The 27,259-nt window shown below is 47.0% G+C and overlaps 1 protein-coding gene across 1 annotated transcript in view; it reads right to left on the bottom strand.

Annotated features, from left to right (window-relative positions):
• The window catches only part of LOC144603516 (adiponectin receptor protein 2-like), a 67,952-nt gene that overhangs the window by 10,173 nt on the left and 30,520 nt on the right, over positions 1 to 27,259 (bottom strand). Inside the window, exons 3-6 of the mRNA XM_078416807.1 lie at positions 19,298 to 19,411; positions 18,401 to 18,572; positions 4,757 to 4,943; positions 2,164 to 2,351 (exon numbers count right to left, since the gene is read on the bottom strand). Coding sequence (XP_078272933.1) covers positions 2,164 to 2,351; positions 4,757 to 4,943; positions 18,401 to 18,572; positions 19,298 to 19,411 — 661 coding nt within the window. The remainder of the gene's footprint in view (positions 1 to 2,163; positions 2,352 to 4,756; positions 4,944 to 18,400; positions 18,573 to 19,297; positions 19,412 to 27,259) is intronic.

Raw genomic sequence — 27,259 nt, forward strand, 5'->3', positions numbered from 1 at the left:
CAATTTTATTTGTCACATACACATAAATGTGCAGTGAAATGAAAGATTACCCACAGTCCAACAATAAGAGCAATAAAAATAAGCAATAACACACACAATCATAAACCAACACCAAACAAAAAGAAACATCCATCACAGCGAGTCTCCTCCAGTCACCTCCTCACTGTGATGGAAAGCCAGAATGTTTTTTCTCTTCCCCTGCCATCTTCTGCCGCGGTCAGGCTATTGAAGTTGCCACGTTCCAGGCGTGCCGGACGGTGAAAGGTATGCAGCGGGCCGACCCAAGCCCCGCGATTCGGGGTGGGCGAAGATGCTACCGCTGCACATCGGGGCGGTCGGGGCTCCCGACATTGAAGCCCCCGCCGGGAAGAGAAAATCCCACGGCCTATTTCAGGCCGTGCCGGACGGTGAAAGGTCCGCGGCGGGCCGACCCAAGACCCGCAATCTGCCGCTGCCGGGAGCATCCACGGATGAATGGCCAGGAGAAGTGGCCCTCTCCGAAGTTGAAGGAGAGCCTGCGCACCCCGTATTTGCGGATTGGTGTTCCGTTTGCCGCGGCCAGGAGGGGGCCATAGTGGATGTCATCATTCGAAGGGGAAGAACGCTCACCTCAGCCCGTGTCCACAAGGAAACGAGCGATCCCACGCAAAAACGCGATGAATCTGGCCGGCCGCCGAAGCAATCACTGACGGCCGGCCCCTGCGTTTCCTGGGAACGAGCAGGGCTGCCGGCATTGACGGGCTGAAAGTCTCCAGTGGCGGTGAAAGTAGCACCAGCCCCCTCTGCTGGCATCTGTGGAAACGGGCGACTGTTACTGGCTGATCCGACCACCAGCGACCTCTGGTGGAGTGCGGAGGAACTGACGGCAGGCTGCGCGGGAAAGACGCGCTGCCGGCCGGGTGTGCCGTTGCAGCCAGGTCCTGCTGCGAAGGACGTCGAGGAGAGGTGGAGACGCGGTCGATCGAGGCAACGACCTGCGGATCGTCGGTGGACATCGGAGGAACGTCCAGCGCGTCGAGGGTCAGCTGACGGGCCATCCAGAGTTCATCGGCACGCTCGCCCACCGCCTGCATGTCGGTAAACGGGTCGTTGGTAAACGGCTGCTGGCGGAGATCGGACGTTAGCTGCTGCAGGTAAGCGAGTTTAAATAAAAAGCAGGGCTCTAGGTCGCCCATCAGGGCCAGCATATCGGCCAGCAGTACCGACGGGCGGCGGTCACCCAGGCCAGTCATCCATAGGATCTGGGTTGCCCGCTCGGCCTCGCTGAGGCTGAACATCCTTAGGAGAACGGCCTTGAGGCCCTCTTACTTATTACCCGCCGGGGGGACTCGGAGGAAAGGTCTGACCCGTCGCGCAGTGGCCTGGTCGAGGGCGCCGATAACGTAAAAGTACTTGGTTGCGTCGGCAGTGTAAACTGCGCCTCGGCCTGGTCAATCCAGAAATCAGGGTCGTCGGTCCAAACGGGGGGCAGCTTCAACTTCACAGCGTGGAGAGCGGCGCGGTCGGGAAGGTCCACGGGGTGGGGTCCGGCAAGGTCCAGAGGCGGCTGACCGGCAGGGTCCAGAGGCGGTTGACCGGCAGGGCCGGGTAGTGGGTGTTGAGGAACGTTCGGAAATGTCGAGGGTCACCAATGCAGTGGGTCTGGACGCAATAGGAATCAGGCAAGATGCCAGGTAGGTATTAACAGTAATTTTAATGCAGCAACAGAACATCCACACTCTCTTCAGTCTTAAGCACGAATTATCTCTCTAGCCCCTTCAGGCAAACCCCGTAGCACTAGTCCCTTCCCCAGCCCTGTCCAACCCGTGCCGAGGGGGATGATCCAGGGAGTGGCCTAATCCTCGGGTACCGCCACATTATGGGACTTACTGAGTATCTTGAGCATTCTCCCTTTCATTTTGTTACATTATTCAAGCTTAAGGCTTCAAGCTTAAAGAACACTATTCAAGCTTACAGAAGAACACTGTTCAAAATGCAATTGAGAAAATAATTATTGTACATGGTCTAGAACAACAGCAAAGTAAATAAACTAATCATACCCGCAACATAGACACATTTGGCTGAAGATCCTGTTTTTTAGCAGATGACGTGAAGCCATGTACCCTCAGGTATAAGTCAACAAGAAATATTATAAACAGCAGGGATGGAAGATAATTAACTTACCAGCTCGTACACCTCTGTACTGTGGTGTTGCAAAATAGTCCCACTGGGAGACTATGATCGCTGTGATACCAAGTACACAGACAACAAGCAAATAAATGAAACATGGCTGGGGGTTACAATAGAAGGAGTAGTATAACCATGGCACAAAGCTGCCCATTATTAGAAGTGCTATGCCAGAATAGTCCAACCTGGGGAAACAAGGAGGATACAATTTAGATTCATTGAAGCAAATCCAGACTCTCATGTAATTATAATAAAAACACTTGGAGAGGAAAACAACACATATTCAGCTAAAACAAAATATCCCTTTATTCAACCAATACGTTTTTTGCAAAACTTCTTCACACCCAATTTCTATTGCTAACCCAATTTATTGAAGCAGAGAAAATACAGTATAGCAGCTTTTCTCACAATTGTCACAGAAACAGCAAACAAGATGCCAGTAGCATGCCTATTTCCCCCCATAATTTTCCCTTCAAAATACTTCTTTTTTTTTAAATGTACTATGCAGATAAAACAGTACAAGTAAAAAATGTATCTAAAGTTTATTGGGTTTGAACACCCAATTAGAGGAATTCTACAAACTGCTCACAATACTCCAAATGCGGTTTGAGCAGTACTTTATAAAGCCTCAGCATTTCATCCGTGTTTATATATTCTAGACCTCTTGAAATAAATGCTAGCATTCCATTTGCCTTCCTTCATGCCAATTTGACTTGCAAATGAGCTTTTTGGGAATCCTGTACCTGCACTGGCAAGTCACCTTACATCTCAGATTTCTGAATTTTCTCCCCATTTAAAAAGGTCTACGCCTTTATTCCTACCAGCAAAATGCATGACTCCACTCTTTGCTACGCTGTATTCATCTTACACTTCTTTGCCCACTCTCCCAACCTATCCAAGTCATAGAGTCAGAGAGTGATACAGCTTGGAAACAGGCCCTTCAGCCCAACTTACCCACACTGGCCAATATGACCCAGCTACACTGGTCCCACCTACCTGCATTTGGTCCATATCCCTCCAAACCTGCCCTATCCATGTACTTATCTAACTGTTTCTTAAACTTTATGATAGTCCCAGCCTCAACTACCTCCTCTGGCAGCTTGTTCTAGACACCCACCACCCTTTGTGTGAAAAAGTTACCCTTCAGATTCCTATTAATATTTTCCCCTTCACCTTAAACCTATGTTCTCTGGTCCTAGATTCACCTACTCCTGGCAAAAGTGCATTTACCAGATCTATTCCTCTCATGATTTTATACACCCCTCATTTTCCTGTGCTCCAAGGAATAGAGTCACAGCCTACTCAAACTCTCTGTAGCTCAGACCCTCTAGTCCTGGCAACATCCTCGTAAATCCTTCTGCAGTCCCCTCTTTCTCTACACTACCTGCCCCTCCACCCATCTTCATATCATCTGTAAACTTGGCCACCAAACCTATAATTCCCTCATCTAAATCCATGAAGAGTAGCGGATCCAGCATCGACCCCTGCAGAACTCCGCTGGTCACTGGAAGCCAACCAGAAAAAGCCCCCTTTATTGCCACTCTTTGCCTTCTGCCATCCAGTCAACCTACTAGCATGGATAGCATCTTCCCTCTTATACCATGGGCTCTCATCTTCTTTAGCAGTCTCACGTGCAGCACCTTATCAAAAGCCTGAATATCCAGGTAAAAAACATCCACCGACTCTCTTTTGTCTATCCTGCTATTTCCTCAAAGAATTCCAAAACTCAGAAACCTCATCCTTTATAATGGACTCTAAAATCTTACCGACCACAGAAGTCAGGCTAATCAGCCTATAATTTCCACTCTTCTGCTTCGCTCCCTTCTTGAACAGCGAGGTAATATTTGCAATTTTCCAATCGTCTGCCTCTCGACTCTAGTGATGCTTAAAAGATCACTACTAATGCCTCCACAATCTCTAAAGCCACTGCTTTCAGAACCGTAGGGTGCAGTCCATCTGGTCCAGGTGACTAATCCATTTCAGCTTCCCAAGCGCCTTCTTAGTAATAGCTACTCCACTAACTTCCACCCCTTGACTCTCTTGAATTTCAGACACGTTGCTGGTATCTTCTACTGTGAAGACTGATGAAAAAAACATTATTCAATTCATCTACCATTTCTTTATTCCCCATTATCACTTCTTCAGTATCATTTTCCAGTGGTCTTGCCTAGTTCTTATTCTTTACATATCTGAAGAAACTTTTGCTATCCTATATTATCATAACTTATTGCTATAAGTTAATATGTTAGTGTTCGACTGAAAGAATGCAAACACAATTCCTAAGTACTATTGAAAACAGAGCATTATCCAAGAGTATTAGATTTCTACTGCCAAACCTGATCAAATGCAAACGCAAGATGACAGATGACCAGTATCCAACTGATGAGTGTTTAAGGAATGGAAAATTAGAGATCATAGTGAAAGTTTTGATTTTTGAGACAAATATTCCAATTCAAGATTAATTTCAGAAATTGCGGCGTTCAACAGATTCAAAACATCCAGTTTAAACCATATATTCTAATCTGCAAATTAAAATTATTAATACTAGATTATCAAGTTACTATGGGTAATTTTATAAATGGTTACTTACTTGGAAAATACACGCGAAACATTTTCTGAATGGCAGTAGAACGTATGAAACAACCAAGAGAAACACAGGCAGAGAATGGCTCCGAGGAAGAATGCCCCAAATACAACTTTCTCCTGCACTGGGGCCACAAATGATATGTTCGGCCTAAACATATAGAAAATTCCAAGACCCAGGAAGAAAAGACAACCTGGGGAAAAAAAAGCATATATATTCAATACCCAGAAATAAACAAGGAACTACTCTTTTTACGCATGCACACTTGAAGCTACTATTAGATGTAATGGTTTGTGGCACACTACCAACCTTAAAGCCAGATTTCATATTGCATTGGAACTAACAACATATTTACCAAATGAGGAAGAGACAGTGAATCCCAGAAAAATAAACAGGGATTAAATAGGTTAAATCTTTTTTTAATTCCAGAAAACCATTTACACAAGTCTGGTCATGGAAGCAGTAGAATCAGAAAAGTAGAAAGAAATAACATGTGCCATTTACTGTTATTTCCTGAAATGAATTAGAAGGAAAATATTACAAATGCTGGAAATGCAAAACAAAAAGCAGGAAATACTAGAAGCACTGAGCAATCTGGCAGCTTCTCTGCACAGAACAAATTAAGATTTCAAACACAATAAAAGAAAGAGAGACTAAGAGGAGAAACAGAATGGTGTATAAAGTTCTTTCAAGGAAAGAGATAGTCAGGTGTCTTTAATCACCTTAATTTAAAGATAACAAATACAATGGGAAGCAAGGTTCAAAATGGAAATCGGAAAGAAAAAGTGCAATGCAATTGAGAACAAGGCAGAAGCCAATAGTGTGCTTCTGATGAAGTGTCCCATCCAAATTTAAGTTGGGATCAAGTAGTGTTGTGACAGCAGGATAAAGTAATGCAGCAGCAGAATAGAGGGATCAAACTGTAATTCTGTGCTGGGGCAGCAGAAATGGAATGACAGCTTTTCATAAATCTAAATTCTGATAATGGCAGCAGTATTTCATTGCACCCAGCTCTAAATATCAGGCCAGGTAGACACTTTAGCTTCCAACTACCAAAAAATATATATTTTTACTATGAAGATAACAATGCAATGAAATAATTTCTCAGCATTATTTATGCAATATGATATCAGCTTCCACCAAAAAAAGATTTTTACTATGAAGATAACAATGCGATGAAATTACGCAATCATTCAAAATACAAATGGGATTCAAATAGAAGTGACCATTGACTCGTTTCTCTGCAATTTAATTCTCTCATTGCGAATTGACATCTTACAGCGAGGACCCCATCGCCAGAAACCTGGGTCAGCCTCTGACACAAGGTTGGCAAGAGGGTGATGTCACACCTCCTATCAGATATTTATAAAATAACTCATTAAAATTCCTCATTAAAAATAAAAACAAAACATTAAAAACATTAAGATAAAGCAATAAAACTGAACTTGCTTTATCCTCATAAGTTCTAGGTCAACAATACCTGCCGTCGCAGCTGCGGCTTTGCCTGCAGTCCGTCAGTCTTTTGTGTTTTTTGTTGTTTTTGTCTGAATTGTAGTTTTAATATGGTGTAGGGTTTGTATGTTATGTTTGGGGGGGGTGGGAGGGAACGGGAACTGTAAAATTCTCTCTCCCGAACGGAGACGCAACCTTTGTTTCTGTGTCGTGTCTCCGTTCCCGCTGCGGCCTACCACCGGCCATGCACCTGGGACCACCTGGGGCTCTGGTTCGCAGAGCCCGCGGCCCGGACTCACCACCTGCGGCGCTGGCCGCCTTCGGATGCTGCGGGAGCAGCTGCGACTCGTCTCCGGAGGCTCCGGCGTGGGCCGCATGGACGTCGGAAGCCCGCAGGCCCCTGGGTGGGGGCCGACATCGGGAGCTCCGGCAGAGGCAGCGTGTTCGCCCGTCCCGAATCGCGGGGCTTGGGTCGGCACGCTGCGGACCTTTCACCGTCCGGCGCGGCCTGGAATAGGCCGCGGGATTTTCTCCGCCCGGTGGGGGCTTCAATGTCGGGAGCCCCAACCGCCCCGACGTGGCAACTCCAACAGCCTGACCGCGGGAGAAGACGGCAGGGGAAGAGAAAAGACATTGTGGCCTTCCATCACAGTGAGGAGGGGACTGGAGGAGACTCACTGTGATGGATGTTTCTTTTTGTTTGGTGTTAGTTTGTGATTGTATGTGTTATTGCATTTTTATTGATTATTCTTATTGGTCTTATTGTTCAACTGCGGGTAATGTTTCATTTCACTACACATTTATGTGTATGTGACGAATAAATGACTATTGACTATTGACTATTGACCCACAAACAAATGGGGATTCTGATTCTATGCCGGGAAGGATGACAGGTATGGAATCCCCAGCAGAATGGTAGTGAATCGGAGTTCAATCAACAACCGAGCACAACAACATACATACCAATATCTGCCATTCAGATACTTATTGTGGAGCTTACAGGCTCAATCCATGGACGTCTGCAAGTAGCTAAATGCAGTCAATTCCCTTCAATCTACTGGACACAACCAACCTGAATTTTCCCATTAATTGAGGGGCATTTTGGGAATGTAATAATATAACACAATTCATAAATAAAAGGTCTTGACCACTGCAGCGATGTATTGATCTAATTTTCTTGGTTGGATTGGGAGAAAACAAGGGAAGGTTCTTTTTTCTGCAATGCAATGACATTCCAGCTTAAATCATCAGATTCAAGGCAAAAATGAATGAGACTGATACACATCTTGGCTTCACTAAAAAAATATGGCACTTTTAACCATTAGGCAAATGGCAGGGCACATTAGCATGCATTTGTATGCTGCGGTAACACATGCCAAATTAGACAATATGATTTCCTATTTGCATCATAAGATATAAACACAGTTTTCCAGAGTTGCGTACCTGCTACTATGTTTAAATAAAATTGTATAAGAAGCTACTCTCTTATAGATCAAATCTCCAGTTATTGCAAACATAATTTTACAGCTCGGTCAGATGTTACTTTTGAAATGGGCCAACATGGGTTTGCATTTACAATTCCTGACTCTCATCCACCATTTGACGATCGCAGGGTGGTGAAGCATTAAAGAATCCATCTGTTTGTTCATTCACTCAGTGGGAATGTTTACGTCAATTAAAGGAGGATTGGACCCGTCAAATTATTCTGAGATTTCCAAGAGTGCAGAATATAGTTCTCAGCATTGTAAAGAGGCAGATCAATGCTTTCTGATTTGGTGTATCACAGGAATCAGTGCTGGGATCCTTGTTGTTTAAGATCATTGTTGTTTAATCCACTTGCATGTGCCAGGAGTTATGTTAAGCAGAATTGCAGATATAACAAAAGTTACTGGTGTTGTGGATAGTGAGGAAGGTTGTCCAAGGATACAGCAAGATAGATAACAGATGGAAAGTTGGTTGAGGCATTGGCAGATGGAATAGAAGAATACACATCTAATACAGGCAAATGGGGTTAGTGTAGATGGGCAAAAAGACTGGCATGGGCACAGTGGGTCATAGGCCCTGTTGCTGTAAATGTTCCTGGTTATTAACTTCAAATAGTCACAGTGCTGTTTTCTCACAGCACCAGAGAACTGGGTTCAATCCTAACTTTGGGTCCATCTGAGTGGAGTTTGCACATTCATCCTGTGATTGCATGTGTTTTCTGTGATGTGGGAGGCAACCAGACCACATGGTTGACTCTCACATCCCTAAGACATGCAGGTTCGGGGACAAAAAGACCTATACCTCCTCACACTCTAAATGTGAAATATTTGAAAATGGTGTTTACTCGAGTGTTCAGTTTTCAATAACTGTAGTTCAATAAATATTATCAAAAATAGTGAAGCTGCAGTGTTCCCATCAAATCAATCAAATCAAATAGCTGCATACTGACAATATGCATTTCTTCCCGCACCTATCAATCAATGTTACAGACGTTAACGTTGTGTTGCAGATTTTCCATGCCACAAGTTAGTAGACAATCATATTTGCACATACACACACACACACATATATATATATATATATATATATATATCTATTATCTATCTATCTATCTATATACTACTAAAACTCTGCAGTCCAACATTCCGTGTGTATGTACGCAAACATTCCGTGTGTATGTACGGAAGATTCCGAAGATTTCTGTCCATAACTTACAAACCCTACTCCTCCCAGACGGTACACCAAAGCGCTACGATTTTTGTACCGCCATATTCACCATTAACATGGGCAACTATTGTAAGTACTTTCGTTCAAATTGAAGCTACCTTTTTAAAGCTAGAGAGATATTAAAGTTAAAATTTCTCATTTCTAACCCTTTTCTTGAAGGGGCTTCAGCGCGTGATGTCACAATGGCACCCGTGCACCAATGAGAGATCAGCTCGGTTTTAAATTTACATCTTCAGCTTGTGACGTCACAATGCTTGTGTGAGATTGTTGCAACATTGTTGCGAAAGGCAACTGCCAGTTTTTTAAAGTTGTGCGAGTCACTTAACATACACAGATCAGCATGGGGCCCCTATTCCCTCCCTCCCCCCCCTTCCCCCCTCAACCCCTTCCTCCCCACTCCTTCCCACCTCCATCCCCACTCCCTCCCCCCCTCCTCCCCAACTCCCTCCCCACCTCCCTCACCCCTCCTCCCCTAACTCCCCCCCCTCCCTCCTTCCCTCCATCCCTCCCCCCCTCCCTCCACCCTTCCATCCCTCTCCCCCTCCCCCCTCCTTCCACCCTCCCTCCCCCCTTCTGGTTACAAAGGAAACCCTACGGGGACGGGCCCAACGGGGAAAGAGGGGTACTGGGAAAAGGGGAGGTCCCCCTCCCTCCCCTCCCCTCCCCCCTCCCCCTCCCCCCTAACCCTCTCCCTCCCCCTTCCCCCCTCCCCTCCTCCCTCCACACCTCCCTCCTCCCTCCCTCCCCTCCTCCCGGTTACAATGGAAACCCTACGAGGACGGGCCCAACGGGGAAAGAGGGGTACTGGGAAAAGGGGAGGTCCCCCTCCCTCCCCCTTACACGCTCCCTCCCTCCCCCTCCCCCTCTCCCTCCCCCCTCCCCTCCCCCTCCCCTCCTCCCTCCACACCTCCCTCCTCCCTCCCCCCTACCCCCCTCCCTCCCCTCTCCCTCCTCCCCCTTCCCCCTCCCTCCCCCTCCCCTCCTCCCTCCCCCTCCCCTCCTCCCTCCACACCTCCCTCCTCCCTCCCTCCCCCTTCCCTACCTCCCCTCCTCCCGGTTACAATGGAAACCCTACGACGACGGGCCCAACGGGGAAAGAGGGGTACTGGGAAAACGGGTGGTCCCCCTCCCTCCCCCCTTCCCCCCTCCCTACCCCCTCCCTCCCCTCTCCCTCCCCCTTGCCCCTTCCCCCCTCCCCCTCCCCCCTCCACACCTCCCTCCTCCCTTCCCTCCCCCCCACTCCCCTCCCGGTTACAATGGAAACCTTATGAGGACGGGCACAACGGGGAAAGAGGGGTACTGGGAAAAGGGGAGGTCCCCCTCCCTCCCCCTTCCACCCTCACCCCTTCCCCCCACCCCTCCCCCTCTCCCTCCCCCTCCCTCCACCTCCCCCCCTTCCCCCCTCCCCCTCCCTCCCCCTCCCCTCCTCCCTCCACACCTCCCTCTTCCCTCCCTCCCCCCTCCCTCCCTGCCTCACGGTTACAATGGAAACCCTACGAGGACGGGCCCAACGGGGAAAGGGGTGTGCTGGGGAAAGGGGGGGGGAGAGTAAGAGTGTATCTGGGGGAGAGAGAATGGGGGGGTCTGAGAATGGGGACTGGGGAGGGGGACAACAGGGGGCTTGGTGGTTTGGGAAAGAAGAGTACTGGGAAAAGGGGAGGTACCCCTCCCTCCCCACTCTCCTCCCTCCCTCATCCCTCCCTCCCTCCCGTCCCAGCAGCGCTGACCGCCGGGAGGTGTAGTCGCCGTCGCCTCTCCCGCTGTTTGATTTCATTTATAACAAAGACATTTATTTAAAATGAGGAATGTGATTTTCATTAAGTTTGATTTTATTTATTTTAAAAAAGCTGATGCTCTATAGATAAGTTTATTTCCTTTTCAACAAAGAACGCTGTTTATTTTAAAGTAAAATAGACCCTCCCCCCACCCCCCTCCCTCCCCTCTCCCTCCCCATCCCCCTCCCCTCCTTCCCCCTCCCCTCCCCCCTCCACTCCACCCTCCCCTCCCCCCCTCCCTCCCACTTCCCTCCCTCCCATCCTCCCGGTTACAATGGAAACCCTACGAGGACGGGCCCAACGGGCCCACTCGGTCTAGTATACTACTAAAACTCAGATCTTGTGTTATATATATATATAACACTGATGTCAGCTGAATACGGCAATTCCGGCAAAACGGTGAACCGTAGCGCCACGATTTTTGTACCGCCTTAATCAGCATGCGGTTCGCTGCTGGAAAATGATATTTTTATTTAATTCGGACGCATATTTTTTAAGTTACAGAGGTTTAAAAGTGCTGCCCCCCCTGATTTATCGAAGTTTTGACAGAAGGGGGGCGCTGCGGTGCGGATTGTGATGTCACAATGCCCCTGTGAGATGGACTCGAGCTGACCCCCCTTCCCCCCCCCCAGCGGTATTCAGCGTGTGACGTCACAATGCCCCTGTGCTACATTGTTGCGAAGAGCTGTCAAGTCAAGTCCATTTTATTTGTATAGCACATTTAAAAACAACCCACGTTGACCAAAGTGCTGTACATCTGATTAGGTACTAAGGAAAAAATGAAACATACAGTGGCACGCAAACAGTTCACAGCGCCTCCTCAATGAGCCTCAAACGCTAGGGAGTAGAAATAGGTTTTGAGCCTGGACTTAAAGGAGTCGATGGAGGGGGCAGTTCTGATGGGGAGAGGGATGCTCTTTCCACCCTCCCCCTCTCTCCCTCCCCCCTCCCCCCCTTTCCGCCCTCCCCTTCCACCCTCCCCTCCCCTCCCCCCTCCCTCCCCCTTCCCTCCCCCCACTCCCCTTCCCCCTTCCCCCTCCCCTCCTCCCTCCACACCTCCCTCCTCCCCCCCCTCCCCCTTCCCTCCCTCCCCTTCTCCCGGTTACAATGTAAACCCTACGAGGACGGGCACAATGGGGAAAGAGGGGTACTGGGAAAAGGGGAGGTCCCCCTCCCTCCGCCCTTCCCCTCCCCCCTCCCTCCCCCTCCCCCTCTCTCCCTCCCCCTCCCCCTCTCTCCCTCCCCCCTTCCCCCCCTCCCCTTCCCCCCCTCCCCTCCCCTACCCCCTCCCTCCCCCTCCCCTCCTCCCTCCACACCTCTCTCTCTCCCCCTTCCCTCCCTCCCCTCCTCCCGGTTACAATGGAAACCCTACGAGGACGGGCCCAACGGGCACACTTGAGATGGGTGCTACAGTGAGAAGCACTATGTGACCGCGAATGTTTCAAAACAAGCACTTAAAAAGCACTTATCTCTTTTTAAAGTATATTTTTTTATTGCAAGTCACTTAACATACACAGATCAGCATTGGGCCCATATGCTCGTGGGCCACCGGGGCAAGTGTTTCGAAAAAAGCACTGAGAGTGTGTATGGGGAGAGAGAGAATGGGGGGGGGGGTCTGTGAATGGGGACTGGGGACAACAGGGGTCGTTGCGGAGGGGGCTTGGTGGTGGGGGAAAGAGGGGTACTGGGAAAAGGGGAGGTCCCACTTCCCCCATCAACCCCTTCCTCCCCCCTCCTTCCCACCTCCATCCCCACTCCCTCCCCCCCTCCCTCCCCCCTCAATCCCAACCTCCATCACCACTCAGCCCCTAACTCCCTCCCTCCCTCCTTCCCTCCATCCCACCCTCCCCCACTCCCTCCCCCCTCCCTCCACCATTCCATCCCTCTCCCCCTCCCCCCTCCTTCCACCATCCCTCCACCCCTCCCGGTTACAATGGAAACCCTACAGGGACGGGCCCAACGGGGAAAGAGGGGTACTGGGAAAAGGGGAGATCCCCCTCCCTCCCCCCTTCCCCCTCCCTCCCCCCTCCCCCCTACCCCCCCCTCCCCTCTCCCCCTCCCTCCCCCTACCCCTTCACTCCCCCCTTCCCCCCTCCCCTCCCTCCCCCCTCCTCCCTCCCTCCCCCTTCCCTCCCTCCCCTCCTCCCGGTTACAATGGAAACCCTACGAGGACGGGCCCAACGGGGAAAGAGGGGTACTGGGGAAAGAGGGGTACTGGGTAAAGGGGAGGTCCCCCTCCTCCCCCTTACCCTCCCCCTCCCTCCCCCTACCCCACTCCCTCCCTCCCCTCTCCCTCCCCCTACCCCCTCCCCTCCCCCCTCCTTCCCCATCTCCCTCCACACCTCCCTCCTCCCTCCACACTTCCCTCCTCCCTCCCTCACCCTTCCCTCCCTCACGTCCTCCCGGTTACAATGGAAACCCTACGAGGACAGGACCAACGGGGAAAGAGGGGAACTGGGAAAAGGGGAGGTCCCCCTCCTTCCCCCCTTCCCCCCTCCCCTCCCCTCCCAAACAGTTCACAGTACCTCCTCAATTAGCCTCAAAAGCTAGGGAGTAGAAATAGGTTTTGAGCCTGGACTTAAAGGAGTCGATGGAGGAGGCTGTCCTGATGGGGAGAGGGATGCTCTTTCAACCCTCCCCCTCTCTCCCTCCCCCCTCCCCCCCCCTCCCCCCTTTCCGCCCTCCCCTTCCCCCCCTCCCTCCCCTCCTCCCTCCTCCCTCCCTCCCTCCCTCCCCTCCTCCCGGTTACAATGGAAACCCTACAAGGACGGGCACAACGGGGAAAGAGGGGTACTGGGAAAAGGGGAGGTCCTCCTCCCTCCCCCCCTTCCCTCTCCCCTTCCCCCCTCCCCCTTCCCCCTCCCCTCCCACCCCTTCCCCCTCCCCTCCCCCCCTCCATCCCCCTCCCCCCTCCCTCCCCGCCTCCCAGTTACAATGGAAACCTTACGGGGACGGGCCCAACGGGGAAAGAGGGGTACTGGGAAAAGGGGAGGTCCCCCTCCCTCCCCCTTCCCCCCTCCCCCTTCCCCCCTCCCCCTTCCCCCCTCCCCCTTCCCCCCTCCCCCTTCCCCCCTCCCCCTTCCCCCCTCCCCCTTCCCCCCTCCCCTCCCCCCTCCCCTCCCCCCTACCCTCCCCCTATCCCCCTCCCTCCCCCCATCCACCCTCCCGCCACCCCTCACCCTCCCCTCCTCCCTCCACACCTCCCTCCTCCCTCCCTCCCCCTTCCCTCCCTCCCCTCCTCCCGGTTACAATGGAAACCTTACGAGGACTGGCCCAACGGGGAAAGAGGGGTACTGGGAAAAGTGGAGGTACCCCTCCCTCCCCCCTTCCCCCTCCCCCCTCCCTCCCCTCTCCCTCCCCCCTCCCCTCCCCCTCCCTCCCCCTCCCTCCCCCTCCCCTACCCCACTCCCTCCCCTCTCCCTCCCCCCCTTCTCCCCTCCTCCTCCCTCCCCCTCCCCTGCCCTCCTCCCTCCCTCCCCCTTCCCTCCCCCGCACTCCCCTCCCGGTTACAATGGAAACCCTACGAGGACGGGCCCAACGGGCACACTTGAGATGGGTGCTACAGTGAGAAGCACTATGTGACCGCGAATGTTTCAAAACAAGCACTTAAAAAGCTTTTTAAAGTATTCTTTTTTATTGCAAGTTACTTAACATACACAGATCAGCATTGGGCCCATATGCTCGTGGGCCACCGGGGCAAGTGTTTCGAAAAAAGCACTGAGAGTGTGTATGGGGAGAGAGAGAATGGGGGGGGGGGGGGGTCTGTGAATGGGGACTGGGGACAACAGGGGTCGTTGCGGAGGGGGCTTGGTGGTGGGGGAAAGAGGGGTACTGGGAAAAGGGGAGGTCCCACTTCCCCCCTCAACCCCTTCCTCCCCCCTCCTTCCCACCTCCATCCCCACTCCCTCCCCCCTCAATCCCAACCTCCATCACCACTCAGCCCCTAACTCCCCCCCTCCCTCCTTCCCTCCATCCCACCCTCCCCCACTCCCTCCCCCCTCCCTCCACCATTCCATCACTCTCCCCCTCCCCCCTCCTTCCACCATCCCTCCACCCCTCCCGGTTACAATGGAAACCCTACAGGGACGGGCCCAACGGGGAAAGAGGGGTACTGGGAAAAGGGGAGATCCCCCTCCCTCCCTCCCCCCTCACTCCCCCTTACCTCCCCCCTACCCCCCTCCCTCCCCTCTCCCTCCTCCCCCCTTCCCCCCTCCCCCCCTCCCCTCCCCTCCTCCCTCCCCTCCTCCCTCCACACCTCCCTCCTCCCTCCCTCCCCCTCCCCTCCCTCCCCTCCTCCCGGTTACAATGGAAACCCTACGAGCACGGGCCCAATGGGGAAAGAGGGGTACTGGGAAAAGGGGAGGTCCCCCTCCCTCCCCCCTCACTCCCTTCTCCCTCCCCCCTCCCTCCCCCTCCCCTTCCCCCCTCCCTCCCCTTCCCCCTCCCCTCCCTCCCCCTCCCCCCTACCCCCTTCCCTCCCCTCTCCCTCCCTCCCTTCCCCCCTCCCCTCCCCCCCTCCCTCCCCCTCCCCTCCCCCCTCCACACCTCCCTACTCCCTCCCTCCCCCTTCCCTACCCCCACTCCCCTCCCGGTTACAATGGAAACCCTACGAGGACGGGCCCAACGGGCACACTTGTTCTAGTATAATACTAAAACTCAGATCTTGTGTTATATATATATATATGCGCGTAACAGCGGTTTCTCTGATTTCGTCAAAACGGTGAACCGTAGGGCCACGATTTTTGCACCGCCTTAATCACCACGCGGTTATCTGCTGCAAAATTGTTTTTTATTTAATTCGGTCGCATGTTTTTTAAGTTACAGAGGTTTTAAAGCGCTCCCCCCCCCCCCTAAATTATAGGGGGCGCTGCGGTGCAGATTTAGTTTTCAGCTTGTGGCTTGTGACGGCTACATTTGTTTCGAAAAGTTTCCAGAAAAGGATTTAGTTTTCAGCTTGTGACGGCTACATTGTTTCGAAAAGCTAAATTGTTATTGCAAGTCAAGTCAAGTCAAGTCAAGTCAATTATATTTGTATAGCACATTTAAAAACAACCCATGTTGACCAAAGTGCTGCACATCTGATTAGGAAAAAAAAAAAAAAAGAAGGTTATAGTGGTCACTTGACATACACAGATCAGGAGGACGGGCCCAACGGGCCCGCTTTGAACGGGCACACTTGTTCTGCGACCCCCCCCCCCCCGGACCTTTCACTGATGCGATCCCCCGCACCCCCGCCCCCGGGCCTTTAACTGATGCTAAGAGTGTGTCTGGGGGAGAGAAAATGGGGGGGGTCTGAGAATGGGGACTGGGGAGTGGGACAACAGGGGTCGTGCGGAGGGGACTTGGTGGTGGGGGAAAGAGGGGTACTGGGAAAAGGGGCTGGGGCTGGGGGAGGAGAGAATGGGGGGTGTGGGGACGGGCCCAACGGGCCCTCTTTGCTAGTATACTATTAAAACTCAGATGTTGTATCTATATATATATATTCCACTGATGTCGGCTGAATACGGCAATTCCGGCAAAACGGTGAACTGTAGCGCCACGTTTTTTGTGCCGCTTTAATCAGCATGCGGTTCGCTGCTGGAAAATGATATTTTTATTTAATTCGGACGCATATTTTTTAAGTTACAGAGGTTTAAAAGTGCTGCCCCCCCCTGATTTATCGAAGTTTTGACAGAAGGGGGGCGCTGCGGTGCGGATTGTGATGTCACAATGCCCCTGTGAGATGAACTCGAGCTGACCCCCCTTCCCCCCCCCAGCGGTATTCAGCGTGTGACGTCACAATGCCCCTGTGCTACATTGTTGCGAAGAGCTGTCAAGTCAAGTCCATTTTATTTGTATAGCACATTTAAAAACAACCCACGTTGACCAAAGTGCTGTACATCTGATTAGGTACTAAGGAAAAAAATGAAACATACAGTGGCACGCAAACAGTTCACAGCGCCTCCTCAATGAGCCTCAAACGCTAGGGAGCACGATTTTTGCACCGCCTTAATCACCACGCCTAACGCTGCTGGGAAAAGATTTTTTTTATTTGATTCGGTCGCGTTTTTTTTAAGTTACAGAGGTTTAAGTAAAATAAAATAAAAAACAGCCGTTTTTTCAATTGCCTTCAGCGTGTGACGTCAAAAAGTTCGCGCAACCCCCCTCCTATTGATTTATTGAAGGCTTTCAGAGTGGCGCTGCTGTGCGTATGGGCTCACCTCTCCTCTCTCCCCTTGCTTCTCTCCTCTCTCCCACACCCGGGAGACCCTCTCCCCGCTATCCCCCCCCCCCCCCCCCCGGACCTTTCACTGATGCGACCCCCCCCCCCCGGACCTTTCACTGATGCGATCCCCCGCACCCCCGCCCCCGGGCCTTTAACTGATGCTAAGAGTGTGTCTGGGGGAGAGAAAATGGGGGGGGTCTGAGAATGGGGACTGGGGAGTGGGACAACAGGGGTCGTGCGGAGGGGACTTGGTGGTGGGGGAAAGAGGGGTACTGGGAAAAGGGGCTGGGGCTGGGGGAGGAGAGAATGGGGGGTGTGGGGACGGGCCCAACGGGCCCTCTTTGCTAGTATATTACTAAAACTTTCTGTCCGTGTGTATATGTGTTTGTGTGCACCATAACTTTGGTGCTTCACACAACCAAAACGGTACACCATAGCGCCACAATTATTGCACCACGTTACTCACCATTATCCTGGGCATAATGTCTAACAACTCTCATTCAAATTGAAGCTACATTTTTAAAGCTAGACATTTTAAAGTTCCTTAAAAACCCATTTCCTGAGCGTCCTCAGCGTATGATGTCACAATGGGCCACGTTCGGCTTCATAGTGCTTCTCGCTCGCCAAAACAAGATGGCCGCCGGCAGCGCCGCCGCCTGCCCGCACTCAGTCGTTCCTTCTCCCCTCTCCCGGCCCCGGCGGAGACTCGCATGTCGGCAGTCAGCGTTGAACGCACGGGCACTGGTAAGTGCCTTTCGCAGCCAACAGCCACAGAGGGGAGTGGGCGTGGCGGCCAAGTGGGTAGAGGGGAGGGTGGGGGGAGAGAGGGGGGGGTGGTGTGTGTGTGTGTGTGTGTGTGCGCGTGCGTGCGTGTGTGTGTGTATGTGTGTGTGTGTCTCTCTCTCTCTCTCTCTCTCTCTCTCTCTCTCTGAGATTTGGTTGTTGAACTACAGCCAAAACGGTAAATGATAGTGCCACAATTTTAGCATCACCGTTGTCCTGGCGACTGTTAATGAAAACTTTCATTTAAACTGGTCTTATATTTTTAAAGTTAGAAAGATTTTATGGTTTAAAAATTACCTTTCAAACCGATCTCGTAAAGGTCTTCAACGTGTGACGTCACAATGGGACCCGCACAACTTTAATTGCGCCCCCCCCCCCCAGAGGAGCGCGGCGCCGGAGAGCAGGCGAAAGAAGATGGCCGCTCTCCTGCTGATGGCCACCGCGATGGCCGCCCGGGACCAGGGTGAGTGGCTCCCTCTCCCCTTTCCTCTCCCCTCTCGCCCGCACCCGGCGGAGACTCCGACCAGGAGAGGTTTGGGCCCAATGGTCCAAATGTCAGTAGTTACAGTATACATTAAATACATATATACACTGCTAGGCCATTTACAACGTTGCAATAAACTATATCACCAACCTACCAGTTATTAGAGTTTTCTGCCTCAGAGATAAAGCTCTAACAATTACCAGGTTATGCAAATTCAAGTGCTTTTCTGTGTACCATACCTATAAGATGTGTCCAAATGTTCAACGTTTCTGTGTGGATCCTAAAGATGCTTCTTAAGCAAGCACGAAAAGATGGCATTGGTGGTCTGTGACCATGCAGGAGGTAGTCATTATCCTTCAGCCAATCAGGCAACACATCATGGGGGATGACCCGCCACCGTCCTTCCCACACCTGTAAAAGGTACAATTTTAATAATTAACACTGCAATATTTCCCGATTTCTGACTGGAATTATCCAAAAATTATTTCAATTCAACTTGTGCAAATGCCTGAATTCCGATCCAAGGTAATAACACAAATGGAAATTCAGGCCAAAGTCTCAGATTGGAAAGTTAAAAATTACGTTGCACATTTCAAAAATAACCAATGTTTTTTTAGTCATCTGTTGTGCTAATATTCCTAAAGATGTCATTAGTCAGTAAATATTGTTCAGCATTTTAATACAAAACAGAAACAAAAGAAACAATAGTAGTTCAAAGGTAGACGCAAGAGACCTCAGATGCTGTAATCTGAAGCAATAAAGGACACAAGAGAGTACAGACACTTCGAGCGAGCAAAACACAGCGCTGAAGGAACTCAGCAAGCAAGGCAATGTTCATGCAGGGAATGGACAGACGACCTTTTGGGCAGGACCTTACTTCAGACTATTGGCAGCAGAGGGAAGAAAACTGGTAAAGAGAGGTTTAAATAGGTAGATGTGATTGACGGTGGGATGAGAGGCGAGAAGTTGGGGAGCTCTATTCTTAGGGAGTCCCTCTCATATTTTTTTGCTCTGGAGCAAGTGTCTGCTGAAAGAACTCAGCGGGTTAAGTGGGATCTGTGAGAAGTTGGGGGGAAGAGGAGATAGGGGTTCAATTGACAATTATTTTTTCAGGAAAGTAATTTATTTAGATTTACCTTGTGGACAAACTCTTCCATCTTTTCCATGGCATGGTGGGCCTGTAGAAGTGGGGCAATGCTCATAAATCCTTCTTCTTCGACTGTTTCTGTTTCTTCAGTGTCTGTGTTGTTCTAAAAGGCAAAGACACACTTTTAAAAATACCAGTTTCTAGCTAGCTCATAATAAAAATATCAAAATCAGTGGATTGTTTAGCCCGTTATATTAAATAGAATGTCTTCTACACTTTCAATGTCTTTGGATTATACCAAAAATTCACAATGACTACTTCACTTGTTCATTCATAACTTTTGATCTGTGAAAATAAATTAAGATTAACATACAATTCCAAGGTAAGATATCCATAGCATTATATGGGATATTTACAAGAAAGCAGTTGCACCAAGTAGCACATATGATCATACTAAATTTGTAAAATTGACAAGACCACAGGCAGTCAAGTTAGGCAAGGGTTCTGTTCCTGATAACTGCCTGGAAGCCTATTTCTATGGCAGAACATCTGTTTTCTATCACTCGTAACACGTTTTCCATCACTCTACTCTTTTGCAATAATTCTTTCATTTCATTGTATAATGAACCTAACACTACCCATAATTAAACCAATGAAACATAAACTATATTCAGTCAGCAATGAATATGGAACATCAACATTAATGGCTTGAAAAATGCTTTAAATCATATGGAGAGTATGGACATTCGAGCTTCCGTATATCAGGCCATATGTAAACCAGTGAATTATATTTATATAGTTATATTTAATAATCAAGTTTGCATGAGATGCAAACTCTAAATAATAGTCTGAATTCAATCTTCTGGGAAGAAAATATGCTACCATTAACTGTTAGGGCTTACATCGGAGTCATAGAAAATAAACAATAGGTGCAGGAGTAGGCCATTTGGCCCTTCGAGCCAGCACCGCCATTCATTGTGATTATGGCTGATCATCCACAATCAGTACCCCGTTCCTGCCTTCTCCCCATATCCTTTGACTCCACTATGTTTAAGAGCTCTATCTAACTCTCTCTTGAAAGCATCCAGAGAATCGGCCTCCACTGCCTTCTGAGGCAGAGAATTCCACAGATTCACAACTCTCTGGGTGAAAAAGTTTTTCCTCATCTCCGTTCTAAAAGGCCAACCCTTTATACTTAAACTGTGGCCCCGGTTCTGCACTCCCCCAACATCGGGAACATGTTTCCTGCCTCTAGCCTGTCCAATCCCTTAATAATTTTATATGTTTCAATAAGATCCCTCTCATCCTTCTAAATTCCAGTGTATACAAGCCCAGTCGCTCCATTCTTTTAACATGTGACAGTCCAGCCATCCCGGGAATTAACCTTGTGAACCTACGCTGCACACCATCAACAGCAAGAATGTCCTTCCTTAAATTTGGAGATCAAAACTGCACACTATACTCCAGATGTGGTCTCATCAGGGCCCTGTACAACTGCAGAAGGACCTCTTTGCTCCTATACTCAACTCCTCTTGTTATGAAGGCCGACATGCCATTAGCTTTCTTCACTGCCTGCTGCATCTGCATGCTTACTTTCAGTAACTGATGTACAAGGACACCCAGATCTCTTTGTACTTCCCCTTTTCCTAAATTGACACCATTCAGATAATAATCTGCCTTCCTGTTCTTGCCACTGAAGTGGATAACCTCAGTTATCCACATTAAACTGCATCTGCCCACTCACCCATTCTGTCCAAGTCCCCCTGCATCCTCATAGCATTCTCCTCACAGTTCGCACTGCCACCCAGCTTTGTGTCATCTACACATTTGCTAATGTTACTTTTAATCCCATCATCTAAATCATTAATGTATATTGTAAATAGCTGCAGTCCCAGCATCGAGCCTTGCGGTACCCCACTAGTCACTGCCTGCCATTCTGAAAGGGACCCGTTAATACCTACTCTTTGCTTCTTGTCTGCCAAACAATTTTCTATCTATGTCAGTACCCTACCCCCAATGCCATGTGTTTTAATTTTGCCCACTAATCTCCTCTGTGGGACCTTATCAAAGGCTTTCTGAAAGTCCAGGTACACTACATCCATTGGCTCTCCCTTGTCCATTTTCCTCGTTATATCCTCAAAATCTTCCAGAAGATTAGACAAGCATGATTTCCCCTTCGTAAATCCATGCTGACTCGGACCGATCCTGTTACTGCTATCCAAATGTGCCGCTATTTCATCTTTTATAATTGACTCCAGCATCTTCCCCACCACCGATGTCAGGCTAACTGGTCTATAATTCCCTGTTTTTTCTCTCCCTCTTTTCTTAAAAAGTGGGATAACCTTAGCTACCCTCCAATCCACAGGAACTGATCCAGACCCTTAACTGCCTTTAAGTATTCAGAGGCCAATCAGAAGGGTATAACAAATAGCAGTCTTGGCACTGATGTCCAGATCTCATGATAAATAAAATGAAAATCTACTATATTAGGATGTTAATTTTAAACTGGTTTTCTGATATTTCGATATTCTGATTTCATTGGCTTAACATCAACTCTCTACATACAATTTCTAATGGTTTCTGCCAGAACAAAACAATGGACTAACGTTTGAGCTATATACCTTTGTAGGAACGCTGTGGGCTATGCAGTACCCAAACTGACTGTCTCATCAAACGTGTTGCCAAAGATTAATTCTTGGCTAATTATTCATAAATACATATCCTGGAACCAAGTAAAATATTTGCATATACGCTGGACCAAAAATAGCCTTCCAGCAAATGTAATAGTTTGACTATAGCTCAATTGTTCATTCAAAGCAAAGTCATAAGACTTGCAAACACAAGTGAACAGTTGTCACAGTAAAATGTTTATAAAATTGCTTGAAGTATTTGCAATCAAAGAGCCATATTGAAGATCAGGGCTGCATTTTATTCGATCATACAATCATATGTTCTAAAGCAATTTAAATTGCATTTTATTCAATATATAATGAATTATATTGTAACAAACTGTTTAGGTGCTGAGTATTTGAGCCACTTCACAGCACTACACAGATGTGCATCAATGGTCAATTCTATTGTCTCTTACATTGCGAGATACACCTGCAGAAAGTTTTGTAGAATGCAACAATACCAAACACATCAATATATAACTCCAAAATTAGTTTGCACCTTTCATATTAACACACCACTGGGGTAATTCATTTTCTGGTCATTGGTAATTGAGTGCAACAATTTACTGGAGGAGCTCAGCAGGTTGAACAGAACCGGGGAAGGAAGGGAGGAATTGTCGGCATTTGGTTTGCTCCCCTACATCAGGAATGGGATTTGTTAAAGAGTGTTGATTTAGACCTTTCTTTTCTGAGGATTGACTCTTTAATTCTTTCACTGAGTGTGGAACAGAGTCATTGAATGTTCTCAAAGTGGAGATTTACAGACATTTATACAGCAAGAGTCAAGTGGTATGGGGAGAGAGAAAATTAAACTAGAATTGATGCCAAGACTACATGACCTCACTGAATGGTGGAGCAGGCTTGAGAAACCTATTGGCCTACTTCTGTTTCCTATGTTCTATATTTTAGAGCGTCCCTTTTATCTTACTAAAACATAATATTTTTGATTCAATAAGATATACATTTGTTTCTCTAGATTGTGGATTGTGGATTGTGAGCATCAGCAATTTTAGGAATGCAAAAGACAGGTATGCAAGGACAGCAAGTCTACGTGAATCCCAGTGATTGCTCCAAATTTTTGTACAAAACTATTAATTGGAATAATGAAATAAGAATGTATTTCCCATCGTATATGTTAATTTGATTTTGAGTTTATCAATATTTCCTGCCTGTTCAAGGAATCATAGAATAGAATTATGTGAAAAGGAATCAGATTCAACTCAATAAGTCTGCACAAATTCTATAAAGTAATTCTCTTAAACCCATTCCATGCCTTTTCCCCATAGTTATGCAAGTTGTGTTCTTTCAACCACTAATCTAATTGGGAAAATCAACACCAATATTTAACCAAAGCATTCATAATATACAGAACTAAGCTACAGATTAGTGGTTGAAAGAAAACAACTTGCATAACTATGGGGAAAAGGCATGGAATGGGTTTAACAGAATTACTTTATAGAATTTGTGCAGACTTATTGAGTTGAATCTGCTTCCTTTTCCACATAATTCTATTCTATGATAAGGTTAAATATAACCTTAACCAAATTCTAATGGAAAAAGAATAGCAAGTGGTTCAGCGGACTATGTGGCAAATGCACTCAGATCAGAAGAAATAACTAACGTGGAAACTGGAACTGTCATAGTGGCACAGAAAAGATAGACACAAAATGCTGGAGTAACTCAGTGGATCAGGTAGCATCACTGGAGAAAATGGATTAGTGATGTTTCAGGTCAGGACTCTTCTTCAGGCCAACAGAATGGTCCAGAACCGAAACGTCACCTATTCATTTTCTTCAGAGATGCTGCCTGACCTGCTGAGTTACTCCAGCATTTTGTGCCTATCTTTGGTCTAAACAAACATCTGCAGTTCCTTGTATTGGACAATGTATCTGGTTCACTAAGGACCTTTGAAGAAATCTGCCATCCTTACCAGGTCTGGCTTATATGCAAGTCCCAATCCACCCTGTATGATTGATCCTTAAATATTCTCGGAAACAGTCAAGCAAGCACTGCTATGTTCAGATGGGAAAAAAACAATAAAATAAGTAAGCATCAACCTAGGTCGATGGACACAGGAATGTTGCTCCTAGAAGATTTGATCTTGAGTTTTTAGCCGTATGATTTTTTTGCTACAAATTCCAGCATCTAGTCTCTGCTGCCTCAACTTTTACCCAAGTTGCGTTCAGTGACCACAGCACGAGTACCCTTGATTCATTAATGCAAAAAGAATGTGTTACTGAAAGACACATCAAAAGCAGCAGTCAAAATAATGAAAAAATTGTTAAATTTTATTAATTTCATTTTCTGTAATGTGCTCTTTATTAATTTGGTATTGAATGAAAAATTCCAAATGTTTCTGGTTGCAACTCTGCACAGTCTAAGATGAAGCAAATTACAATATTTATTCAGGCTTTCAGGGATCAAATAATGATTTCTGTGTATGCTGGAATAAAAGAGCATGCCCGAGTATGAGAAATTAGGTTATTTTGGAAATAATTATTTCATAATAGAATTGCTTTATATGACCACATAACAATTTGGATATTTCTTTTTATTTTTTTTTAAATATTTTATTTTTGAAAAGCATATGTACAGATAGAAATAAAAGACAAATTTGTTACAAAATTCTTACATAGCTTCAATTTTTTAATTTTTAAAGAGAGAAAATAAAAATTAAAGAAGAAAGAGAAAAAAACAAAAAACTATAGACTTGGGAAGAGAGAATAATAAAAGAAAAGGTATAACTGTAAAAATTAAAGGGGGTAGATCCGGGAGACAATAACCACAGTTGTACATCCAACCCTAAACTCAAGTTTCAACTTTTAATTTTAAATTTTTATTTTAGTCCTGTGTCAAACCCATTTACCTTTCTAAAAATTCAATAAATGGAGACCATATTTAAAAAAATAAATCAGGTTTGTCAATTAAGGCAAATCTTATTTTTTCCAAATGCAGGGTCTCTGTCATTTCCGTAGTCCACATTTTAATTGTGGGGGTTATTGGTTTTTTCCAAAATTTAAGTATTAATTTTTTCGCAGTTATTAAACTGTAATCAAGAAAATGTACCTGACTTGTTGTAAAGTTTGTAGTGTGTTCTGATAATCCTAATATAATTAATTTTGGATCCATAACCAATTGGTTATCGATAACTTTAGAAACTATTTTAAAAATATCCAACCAAAAATTTTGCGTTTTTATACAAGTTACGAAAATATGAGTTAAATTAGCTTCTTGAAATTGACATTAATTTGGATATTTCAAAAATATTTCAAATGAGAGTTTAAAAACAGAATGAAAAAAATGTAAATGCTTCCACATCAATAGAATATTTAACCTCTCCTCAAACCATTGTTTTGCTGCTGCTGTTATAAAGTACAAGCAGTCCCTGGGTTATTCTAATGTTCCATTCCTAACTCTCCATAAGCCTAAGGTAGACACAAAATACTGAAGTAACTCAGCAGTCTGACCCTTCTTCAGACTCTCCATAAGCCTATTTCTCCATAAATTAGAAAAGTCTGTGTTTGTAGCTACCAATGTCATATTGCTCTACATATTCTTGCTATAATTCTTTCAGTTCATCAAATAATCACACTGACATTATCCTTACATCAAATAGAATATGTACTGCAACCAGTCATTAATGAATTCCATAAAACATTTTATTATTACTTGCTTGAGAAATACTTTAAAAATGTATGGGAGAACTAGTGTAAAGATGGATTTTCCCAAGTCAGTTCATTCATAACCCAGAGTGTTGAGAATATTAGGAATTAAAAAGAACATTAAGGCTGTTCAGTAAGCTTTAATTCAAAGCCAGGCATATTCCAGAATTTATGCAACATATAGTAGACACAAAATGTCGGAGTGACTCAGTGGGACAGGCAGCATCTCTGGAGAGAAGGAATGGGTGACGTTGAGTCGAGTCGATGCCCTTCTTCAGACAGATCTACCTTCGATTTAAACCAGCATCTGCAGTTCTTTCCTACACATTTTGTCTCTACCTTCGATTTAAACCACCATCTGCAGTTCTTTCCTACACTTTATGCAACGTAAGCTACATTCAAGTTAAATGGATGAAATGTAGGTTCCAATACTTCACAGAAGGCATCTTGTGGGTACCACAAATTGGATCGTCTGGCATTTTTGTTTTTAAAAAAGTGCTGGAGTAACTCAGCGCGTCAGTCAGCATCTCTGGAGAACATAGACAGGTAACACTTCAGGTAGGGACTCTCCTTGTGGGCCGGGGGGGTGGGGAACGCTGGGAAAGAGGAGGGTGCAAAACAAAGTATGACAAGTGATTATTGCATACAGATGGAGAGGGGATTTTTTGATAAGCAGATGGTTGGACAAAGGCCAGATATGAAAAGACAAAAAATGAGCGATAAGGATAGAAGAGATACAAATTCTGAAGACAAAGCAAGGAATACAGGGGGAAATTGCTCAGAGCACCTCACATATTCTGTTCGACTGCATGCCAAAGAGTAACTGTGTAGATAAATTTGGCGGTAAATTTAGACATAGAAGGGTTCCACAAATAGCATTGAGAGAGCTGATCAAGTCATTTAACTTCACCAGCATTCAATGGAGAAAGTGAATGACAGCAAAGACCCAAGAACAATAAACTTCTTCAAATATCAAGGAAGTCATCCACTTGAATCACGACAATAGGCAGATGAGATCTTAAAATTAATCTAAAGAACAGCACCTGCCACAATGCAAAAGTTAGTAATACCTCAGGATGTCATGCTTTAAAGAGTCAAGAGTGTCTTTTCTTCAGAGAATATTACAGCCAATCATCTCTTTGTGGTAGGCCTCTTTACAGAAGATACCCAATTTACTCTCACTCTTCGTTTGTTTTTCCTTTGATAATTCGTCCTCCAAGAATATGAACAATTACCATTTGAAAGTTACAATGGAAAGTTACAACGGTTTTCAACTACTTTTCGAGCAATGTTTCAGATCTCAGCAACCCTATGTTTCTGTAATCAATCAGGCCAACCTTATGATCTCCAGTTACTAAGAGAGAATAGATATCCTTAAACATCAGCATACTGTCTATGTGAGGAGCTACAAGAGATGATTAAGATTTCAAATTACCATATACCAAATATCAAAGAGGAGGTATTGATGACTTTAAAAAGTGCATTAAGGCGGATAAGCTCCTATGGCCCGATCAAGTGCATTGCCAAACAGTGCGGGAAGGCAATAAATAAACTGTGGAACCCCTTGCTTCATCTTCAGCCCCAGGTGAAGTTCTAGAAGACTTGAGAATGGTTAATATTTTGTACTGTTGGAAAAGGGCAGCAAGGACAAGCCAGAAAACTACAGGCAGGTGAACC

Source organism: Rhinoraja longicauda, chromosome 20 (assembly GCF_053455715.1).
Source record: "Rhinoraja longicauda isolate Sanriku21f chromosome 20, sRhiLon1.1, whole genome shotgun sequence".
NCBI lineage: Eukaryota > Metazoa > Chordata > Chondrichthyes > Rajiformes > Arhynchobatidae > Rhinoraja > Rhinoraja longicauda.